Here is a 10,000-nt window from a genome sequence, read left to right as displayed (position 1 = left end):
GATGGAAAGGGGGAGAGAGACAATCAAAGAGGAATGGAGCGGGGCTGCGATAACAGACGTAGCCTTCGACGAGAACAAGAGCAACGGAAATCGCAAAAACAACCACTCACGACTCAACAGAAGGCATTAACCCCTCAGAAAACACAAGAGCGAGAGAAACAGTGGAGAGGCAGTCCAAACACCCCGGTGGCAGATGTTCCGTCCAAACCGATGTCCTTATTATTCATTTAGTAATCAAAGCACAAAGCATCGGAGAAGGTGGAAAGATGGATACAAAGAGAACTGAGATTCAGAGGTGTTCATTAATTCATGAAAGCAAAAAGACAGAGGGATGGAGGGGAGGGAACAGAGGCGAACGGAAGTGAAGAGTGTACAAAGAGGGAGAGAGAGAGAGAGAGAGCGAAGGAATGGGTATGAGTTTAGCAGCCTCAGCCTCATGCCTTTTTTATTTATTCATGTCTCTGTAGGATGGAGAGATTCTTTGTCATTCATCTGGCCACATCAAAGTCCCCACAACTCTTCTGCACGCCCGCACACACACTCGCCCGCACACACACTCGCCCGCACACACACTCGTCCGCACACACACTCGCAGGCACACACTTACGCGCAGACACTCGCGCACCCAAACTTGCGCGCACACAAGCAAACACGCACACACAGACACACTCACCCGCTGAGACACACACACACACGAACACCCACAATTGCACACACACGGATGAGATGGACAGAGATTCCGAACTGGGACTCAATTCATTTGTAATTATGTTCTCGCCGTTTGAATAATAGATGTAGACGTAATGAGTGTTGCTTTGCCATAACCCTGTGTTAAAATCTGTCCAGGCTACATCTCGGGGCCTCCAATGGGGTTCCTTCATGTAGGGCCTTCACACTTTGAAGTTCTCAAACAGGACACTAGCCAGGAAGGACACCCTGCTTAAGGAGTGTCCATTCGAATAAGTCTCATCCGACTTATCGTCGGACTATCTCATTACCGTCAGTGTCTATGCACCGCGCAGGAACGAGATCTAATGACCGCCGAGAGTACAGCGCAACATTCTGAGCCCCCTTGTCAGAGACTCTCTCAGCCAACTCATTGTCTGTCAGTTTAACTGTGAACTACCCCTGGGAAGCATTTTCTCCCACCCCATCTGTGTAAATACAAATGTTCTGACATTTAAACCAAAAAAAAACAGACAAATGCTGATTTGTAAACCTATTTTGAGCTTGTCTCGTGCTGACGCTTGTTTCGCCAAACTCCGGCGTTATCATTTCGATCGTTGCCGTCTAATTGACGCGGATCCGAACGCGGAGCTCTCTCCAGGGGTGGAAGTAATGGTTGCGTGAGAGTTGTTTTGTTGTTGACAATCAGGATCTGTCAAGTCTCTGTGACAGCAAAACACTGCCAAGGCTCTGGAGTCATCAATGTTAGGGGCCTACATTAAAGCGCCTCGCAAACTCGGAAGGTGGCACTCCCTCGTGTGCGCGTCTGCGCTGACATAACAGCACTTTATCCTTGCTTAATTATGATAAATACCCGAAGACTAATGCAGGATTTTTGACATTTGATTGTTAGCCACTCAATCAATGAAAAACAAAAAAAAATCCCATTTGAACAGTCGGCACAGAAGGAGAATATAGAATGCTTTAATGATTTATTGACGCCCTGTTTTTCGGAGGAAAACATTAAAAAAAGCGATAAGCTACATACAAATGAATTGGATTGGATAATAAGTCGTTTCTACGCGCATTTCTGGAGATGTTTCGCAGCGAGGGAGAAAGAGAATGAGGTCTTCCAACTCCCCAAAGACTATTGATCTGTTAATGTGTGTGTGTGTGTGTGTGTGTGTGTGTGTGTGTGTGTGTGTGTGTCTGTCTGTCTGTCTGTCTGTCTGTCTGTCTGTCTGTCTGTCTGTCTGTCTGTCTGTCTGTCTGTCTGTCTGTCTGTCTGTGTGTGTGTGTGTGTGTGTGTGTGTGTGTGTGTGTGTGTGTGTGTGTGTGTGTGTGCGTGTGTGCGCACACACCTCACAGGTGTTGTGCGCACACAACAGTTGGCCCAGTGTCTGATACGCTGTCCCCCTCTGCACTTTGCGCCGCATTCCCCAGTGAAGGACAGGGTCCAATCCCTAAACTGCTACCAAGCCCCCCCCCCCCCCCCCACACCCCCCCCCCCCCCCTCCCCGGTCCTTAGCTGCCTGCGTCGGTCCTAACCACTTCGGAGATGGAATAGCATTACCATACAAATAGCCTGAACATAATTTATGGGACTGGCTCACCATTAATAGGCTTGAAATGGACTTTCTCCTTCCACTCCTTTTTTTTTCTTTTTGTCTTATCTCCCTGGCTTATTGTATGGCCGGCCGACAGATTCATCTAATAGCGCGGAAACGATGCACACTGGTAGCATGAGAGGCTATTATCGGTTCATTTAGTTGATGTTTTAAGGTAAAAAATTATGACCTCGTTAAAAAAAAAAAAAAAAAAAGACAGAGGATGGCACATTTAACAAAGTAATTTCATGTTTCCCAGCCCGCCCTTCAACAGATTTTATCTGTAAGGGGGGGAAAAAATACAAGGGGTGTAATTGGACTGTAGTACAAGAGGTCACCCAGCCTAATTAAACCCTGATTAAAAGTTTTCCCTTCTCGGTCATACATTTTACTTTCGCTGTAGTTTTTCTTGCTCTCGGAGAAACAGCACTCTCGACCGCTGTCGCAGTTGTGTTGGGGCGATCACCAAGATGGGGCTTTTGGGGACTGCTCTGTGCTTATAGAACACATGAACACACATTAATTACAAGATTTGTAAAGATTTGTTTCACATTCCACAAATCACAATTGTATTAAGAAAATGTATTCAACTTTTACTAAATGAGGGTACAAAATGTTTGACAAATGTTAGCTCTGAGACTTCAGCTGGTGGTTTTGACACTACTGACAAATACACACAAGCACTTATTTTAAGTAAGCGTTTAAGTTCAGCTCGAGAAAGGTCTAATTTGACACTAATGGCTAACAAGCACACAGTGGAAATTGAACTTCTCTTATGACTGACACTCTGCTTTCTGCAGTGGTTCAAACTGCCAGGGGGCTGTGGTGGGGGGGGGGGGGGGGGGGTGGCTGCTCCCTAGATGAGAGCGGTTGTTTTTCCTTGATTAAATCACAGAGAAATGTTTTAGCATTATGGTTTTACAGCCTCCCCATGGTAATGCTAAATGCCCTGCAGATGGTTGGAGTGCTCTTTCAGCAGGGATTTGGCGTCCTGCTCCACAGATCACAGAGCTAGAGAAGCGGTCCACTTTGTTCTCGTGCCTTAATGAAACTGTGTTTTTTTTTTGTTTGTCTTTCCGCGTGTCTCCTATTTGTAGAACTTCCCGGAGCGCCGTCTAACCTTGTCGTCTCCAACATCAGCCCGCGTTCGGTCACAATCAACTTCCGGCCGGGCTCCGACGGGAAAACCGCCAAATCGCAGTGGGTCGTAGAAGGACAGGTATGTGTTTGTGGAGCGAAGGTCCGTCTGTCAGTCCGTCCGTCCGTCCTTCTGTCCGTCTCTCCGTCTATTCAGCCAGCCGTCCCTCCCAAGATTGCCTCTGAGGGTATCCACCCGTGCATTCGTAATGCAATTTAAATAATGAATTCTGCTCCTTCGGTAGGCCTTCAGTAATAGTCGCTGGGGCGACATCACAAAGGCCTACAAGGCCAAAAGAGAAAAACGACTTTGAAGAACATTTTTAAAGTTTTGGTCCCCTTTTATGAAGGCGCGTCCTTTTTAGATTCCGATATCTATTTTCTTTGGGCTAACATTCAAAATAAAAGCACTCACTGCTGTGAGTTGGCACTGGGTTCAAAGGTGGCCCCCTGTCCTCAATGAACATTATTGATTCCCTCTAGTGTCCAAAACTGTGATTTGCACTTCAGTAAAGGTGGATAAGGTCTCCTGCCCCCCCTTCTCCTCAGGGTCTGTGTGACAGAGAGCGGGGGATGGGGGATGGGGGGGGGGGGGGGGGGGGGAGATACGAAACAAACCGAGTGCTAAGATGTCCTGGTGCACGCACACAGTGGCAGGTCTTACAAGTGTGCACACCTCCAGGCTGTCTGGCGCTTTATTCATCTTTCACACACCCCCTCCCCCCTCCCTCCTCCTCCTCCTCCTCCTCCTCCTCCTCCTCTCTCGTCACCCCCTCTCATCCTGTCCCCCACAGAGTGATGGGTTCGCTGAATGGATGAGACAGAGATCCTTCCCTCAATATGAAAAATTCAAAGGAATTATAGAAATGCATGCGGATAAATTCGGCGCTCGCGTTTTTCGGACTGCCTCCCCGCTTTAATAGAGTTGCAACGCAGAGGACACACTGTTTACTTCTTGATTTTTGTGCGTTTCCTCTTTATTTATTTGTGTGTTTTTTTCCCGTTCGATATTCCCCACTTTGTTCTACGAACAATGACTAAAACGACACGCAACGCTTTGTTTGGAATGATTCTCTTTCATGCCCTGTGCACTTCGCAATAGGCACACACCTGCACTGACGCACACACACACACACACACACACACAAGCGCACACACACACACACACACAAGCGCACACACACACACACACACACACACACACACACACACAAAAACAAAGGCATAGACTCACCAACAAATCCTCACACTTCCCGCACACTTTCTTCTGCACTCAAGGGGGCAGTGATTATTTCTCGACCTTTCCAGTGTCAGAGTCTAGTCTCCACGCCGCAAACGTTCTCCTCACCGCCGCTCGCAGTGAGCAGGGGATCACAGGGGTCGGCCCTCACGCCGGACTGTGCTTCCTTGCAGGTGGTGGAGATGGATGGCGAGGAGGTGGCCTGGAAGGTGGTGTACCAGATACAACACGTCCCTGGCACCCAGCTGCTGGAGATCCCCGACCTCACACCGTTCACCCAGTACAGGTCAGTCCCACGCACCCATACACACCTACACACCTACACACCTACACACACACACCTACACGCACACACACAAGGTAGATACACTGCCCACGCAGAGGCAGCGTTCACACCCACACCTACACCCACAAAGGCAGGTCGATGAGAACATGTCATCACACACACACACAAACACACACACACAACCACACACACACACACACACACACACACACACACACACACACACACACACACAGACAAACACACACATGTACATACTCACAGTAAGACAAGTACACATGATCTACCCCAACTAAAGCTGGTAGAATGGAACTTGTATACGCTCACGAAAGCAATCACACATGAACACTTGCACTGCCACATAGATGCTCTTTCCACCTACCCTCCCACATACACACACACGCTGTCGTCTGCCGCTGTGGCATCGTGAGACTTAGGTGAGTGGAAATAAATCAAGCAGAGACACAGAGACGGTTCCATTTCAGACTTTTGTGTTTGTCAGCAACTTTTGCAGGAGCTGCATGCAGATCCCTATTACCACGCCTCCTGCTAACCCAGAGCCCCTGGAGGGGGGGGGGGGGGGGGGGGGGGGGGGTGGCGTAGAGAGGGAGGAGGAAAGGGGAGGAGAAGAGAAGAAGAGACAGAGCTGGGAAGAGAGGGAAGAGGGAGAAGAAGAGAGGGAGAAGGATACGAGATCGAGGAGGATGAGAGGGAGGACGGAAGAAGGAAGGGAGGACGGAAGAAGACAGGAAAGGCGGGAAGAGGAGCAGGAGGAGGGAGGAGGAGAGGGAGGAGGGAAGAAGAGAGGGAGGAGGGAGGAGGAGAGGGAGGAGGGAAGAGGAGAGGGAGGAGGGAAGAAGAGAGGGAGGAGGGAAGAGGAGCAGAAGAAGAGCAGACGGAGGGAAATAGACAGGCTAGGCGGGAAGAAGAGGGATGGAGGGGAAGGAGGGGAGAGGAAGGACAGAAGGGGAGAAGAAGAAATTGAGAGGGACAGGGTGCAGAGAGGGACTAGGGAGAAGGATGGAATACAGGGATGAGGACATGGCAGAGAGAGAGAGAGCACGAAAGAGAGAGAGAGAGAGAGAGAGAGAGAGAGAGAGAGAGAGAGAGAGAGAGAGAGAGAGAGAGAGAGAGAGAGAGAGAGAGGGATTACTTTGGAGGAAGACGAGAATAAGATGAAAGTGATTTTGTCGAGGGGGGAGGAGGTGAGAGATGAGGGAGGGTGAAGAGAAGAGAGGGGAGGGGAGAAGGAGGAGGAGGGTGTGAGAGGCCAGGGGTAGGAGGTGAAGACTAGATAGGAGCAGGTGAAGAAAGGAGAGTAATAGAATAGAGAGTGGGTGTAATACCTGCTATAGGGCCTTGGGGAGCAAGCAGTGGTCTGAGTGTGATCTATGACAGACAAAAACAGCTCTATTCTCTCTTTTATCTCTCTCTCTCTCTCGCTCTCTCTCTGTCTCTTTCACTCTCTTTATCTCATCTGTAATGGGATTGTGTGTGTGTGTGTGTGTGTGTGTGTGTGTGTGTGTGTGTGTGTGTGTGTGTGTGTGTGTGTGTGTGTGTGTGTGTGTGTGTGTGTGTGTGTGTGTGTGCACATGTGACTGTTGTCACATCTAGTACTGCCTCTGGGTCATCAGATGAAGTGAAGCACTCCTGCATGTTGCTCATCTTCCCTTTTTGATTGACTCTGCGCACACACACACATACACACGCACACACATGCACACACGCACATGTACACACACAAACAAACGCACGCACACACGAAGACACATATACACACACAAACACACAACCAGTGAGTATGACAGTTGTATCATACGCTTTGCATTGGCACCGTTGCATTGGCACCATTTTATTATCTTTTTATTATCTTCTATTTTTGTAAATATGATATAACATTCTTGTATTTAATCACCTGATATCATATGAATTCTATCCTCACATATACACACACAAACACACAACCAGTGTGTATGACAGTTATATCATACGCTTTGCATTGGCACCGTTGCATTGGCACCATTTTATTATCTCTGTATTATATTCTATTTCTGTAAATATGATATAACATTCTTGTATTTAATCACCTGATATCATATGAATTCTCTCCTCTTGGTAGATTGCCAATTGCCCTGACTTAACTTATTGCACAGGCAGCGTCTTCTGAATCCATCTTATGATCCATAGTTCCTCTGCGGTCTCCCTCTGGGAGGCGCCTAATTGCCAACAGAGTCCTCACACTTTGGGGTCTGTGAGGGCAGGGAGGGAGCCCGTCTAATTCGGTTAGCTCGGGCCCCCTCAACGGCGCTGTGAAGTGTTTTATGAACAAACTTCATTTGACATATTTGCCATTTAAATTGGACAAGAGACAAATGAATTCGTACAAGGTCTACTTCTCTCTGCCTCACTCTTTCTGTCTCCCCCACACATGGGGGGCCAATAGAAAACATTCTCATAACAGGTGCAGAAAGTCGCACTTTTGTTGAGTCAACAACATCTGCTTGACTTGCATTGCGATACATCTTTTTTGCGGTGGGAAACACACTATAGAATTACAAGGAAACAAACAGATGAACGATGCATTAACTGTGCTGTCTCAGTCTGCCCGTTGGTCCACTTGAAATGTCGACTAAATATCACCAACGGACACGCTGTGCCGAACGACAAAAGCCAACATGAAATAAACACTAATTACTAAAGAACACAAATTTCCTCCTCTATTCTATAGCACATTTGTTGTTGTGTGTGCATTCCTACCAACAGAGAGTAGAGTAAAAACCACATAACAAAAGACAAACAAGCAGACAAAATACCTGGCTTCAAACAAGGTTTGCCGCGGGCTCGTGCCAGAACACAAATTGTGATTTTCTGTTAGTGTCTCTTCCCTGGTAGCGTCTATTAGCTGGCTGTATCCCTTGACCGGCTGTCTCTGTTTACTGGCTGCGACTCTTTGCTGGTTGTGTATATTTGCTGGCTCTTGTCAATTTGTTGATTAAGTCTTAGTCTTTTTAGGTCAACAGTCATCATTCGTGGCGGTTAAATCCGCCACCCCCTCCTTTATGATTCACTTAGAGACCAGCCCGGGGCGGGTGGGTTCCTGTCACTCCAACTAATACCCATTTTCCAACAGAATTAGCCCGTATATGCAGTTTTTTCCAGTAGAGGAAGACCTGCTAAAATAGTCGATTGACTCCTCTCCCATTGCCAGTAGACGAGTATGCCGTTCAGTGCCTTTTCCTGTTAGGTCACGTTTGACGTCACAAACACAGAAGGCAGAAAACAGGTTTAGTAAACATGCGCGGAGGCCAGTGACAGTGTGACGGTGGTTTCTTCCTTATTTTATTTTCCACAGTTGATGTTCTCTGAACTTTTCTAAAAAGCACTGCCATCGTCTCTGTTGCTTGTGTAGGCGTGGTGACACATAAACGACTGACACTACTCAACTCAACTCTACGAAGTCGCATGACCCTATGCTAGTGCTTTCACGTCAAGATTGCACAAAAGCGGTTATTACGTTTGTGTTTATATTTATTTCATATACCAGACATTATTTTCAGTTGGAATTTTCAAGTTTCCAATCAAACCACAGTGCAATGTTATTTTGGTTTGCGTTAGTATGGACCTAATCCGACTCAACTATAATACCAACAAAACCAACAACATTGCACGTTGGTTGAATGTACACTTTAGTTTCCAACTGGAAACAATATATTGTGTATAACTGGTTTATTAAAACAGTCCATTTAAATGAGTCGTGCTCACCTAGAAGCGGGCCCCGTACTTTGAAGCGGAACAGAGTTTGTTTGTTTGCTCGAAAGCAAACAGTGGTCGAATGGGCATGACACCACCCCAAACGAATTGTACCACCGTGGGAAACGCTCCAGGGATTAGATTAAAACGGCTTGTTTGGCATTACATAATGCAGCAACCCAATTCCTCAAAAGATATCTGCAACATCACAGAGATACTATACTTCATTGTTCTCTACCCGGCATCGCCCCCGACATCCCTCTACAGGGAGGTGGCATTATAACCCCGTCCACTGGGCTGTCTTTAGATGAGAAATGGGCTCAGCTTAAATGTCAGGATCAGCCTTTGAACGTCTCTGTCCGTTTAGTTCACAGCAGAGATGAATCGGGAAGCAATAGAGAGCAGCGTTTGCGTTCGACAACACTGACGCAATTCCTGCAAACTCGTATTTTGGGAAAAATGCATATTTGTAAGTTCTGTCAAGGACAGATTTGGCAATTTTGGCACAGTGTACAACCGTTCATTTCTTCAATATTCTCGCTTGTCACCTGAGTATACCGAGAGCAGGGGTTAGGTGTCTTGCTTCAGGATGCCTACATGTCTACTCTGGAAGGTCAGGGATTGAACCCCAAACCCTCTGTGATGGGGGTCTTACCGCCCAACCACTGATTGGACTAACTCGGAGCTCTTGTCCCTGCCTAGGTTTCGCATGAGGCAGGCTAACATCGTGGGCTCCAGCCCCCTCAGCGGACCCTCCAGACTGATCCAGACCCTGCAGGCTGCCCCGGACACGCCCCCTTCCAATCTCACCCTGCTGGCGGCCACGCAGACCAGCCTACGCGTCCGCTGGAAGGTCGGCTACCTAACACACACACGGGCACTCGGGCACGCACGTACATGTGGAAGGACAAAAGGGTCGCAGCTATGCCTCATTGTAGATTGTATTGATTTTAATCCATGTCAGGTTCAGATTTTAAACTTTCAAAGTGCTGCGCTTTGCACTTCTGTATTTTATGAAGCCATCCACTCGACGAGTGAAAGAGCAGATTGGATACAATTTTTGGGCCAAAAAAACAAGTTAATTACGTTGTTTTGATTGCTGTCAAATTAGCTCCTCTTGATTCACGCAGGCAGTTATTAAGAACCGTCTTCACCAAATCAACGATCACCAAAGTCAGACCATACTAGTTGATTGCTGATCTCCATCTTGAAAAATTCTGAGGTGTTTTGACAAACGGAAGAAGCAGACTTTAGATCGAACCGTTTATTTCCTTTTACCACCGCGTCAAACTTCCTCTCACAAAAAAAAACAAA

At 47.4% G+C, this 10,000-nt stretch overlaps 1 protein-coding gene across 2 annotated transcripts in view; it reads left to right on the top strand.

The window, feature by feature from the left end:
* The window catches only part of sdk1a (sidekick cell adhesion molecule 1a), a 255,428-nt gene that overhangs the window by 202,877 nt on the left and 42,551 nt on the right, over positions 1–10,000 (top strand). For both annotated transcript variants that reach the window (XM_030350672.1, XM_030350671.1), the window contains 3 exons: positions 3,371–3,492; positions 4,824–4,936; positions 9,389–9,539. In XM_030350672.1, coding sequence (XP_030206532.1) covers positions 3,371–3,492; positions 4,824–4,936; positions 9,389–9,539 — 386 coding nt within the window. The remainder of the gene's footprint in view (positions 1–3,370; positions 3,493–4,823; positions 4,937–9,388; positions 9,540–10,000) is intronic.

Source organism: Gadus morhua, chromosome 3, assembly GCF_902167405.1.
Source record: "Gadus morhua chromosome 3, gadMor3.0, whole genome shotgun sequence".
NCBI lineage: Eukaryota > Metazoa > Chordata > Actinopteri > Gadiformes > Gadidae > Gadus > Gadus morhua.
This window is presented reverse-complemented; position numbering and strand designations above follow the sequence as displayed.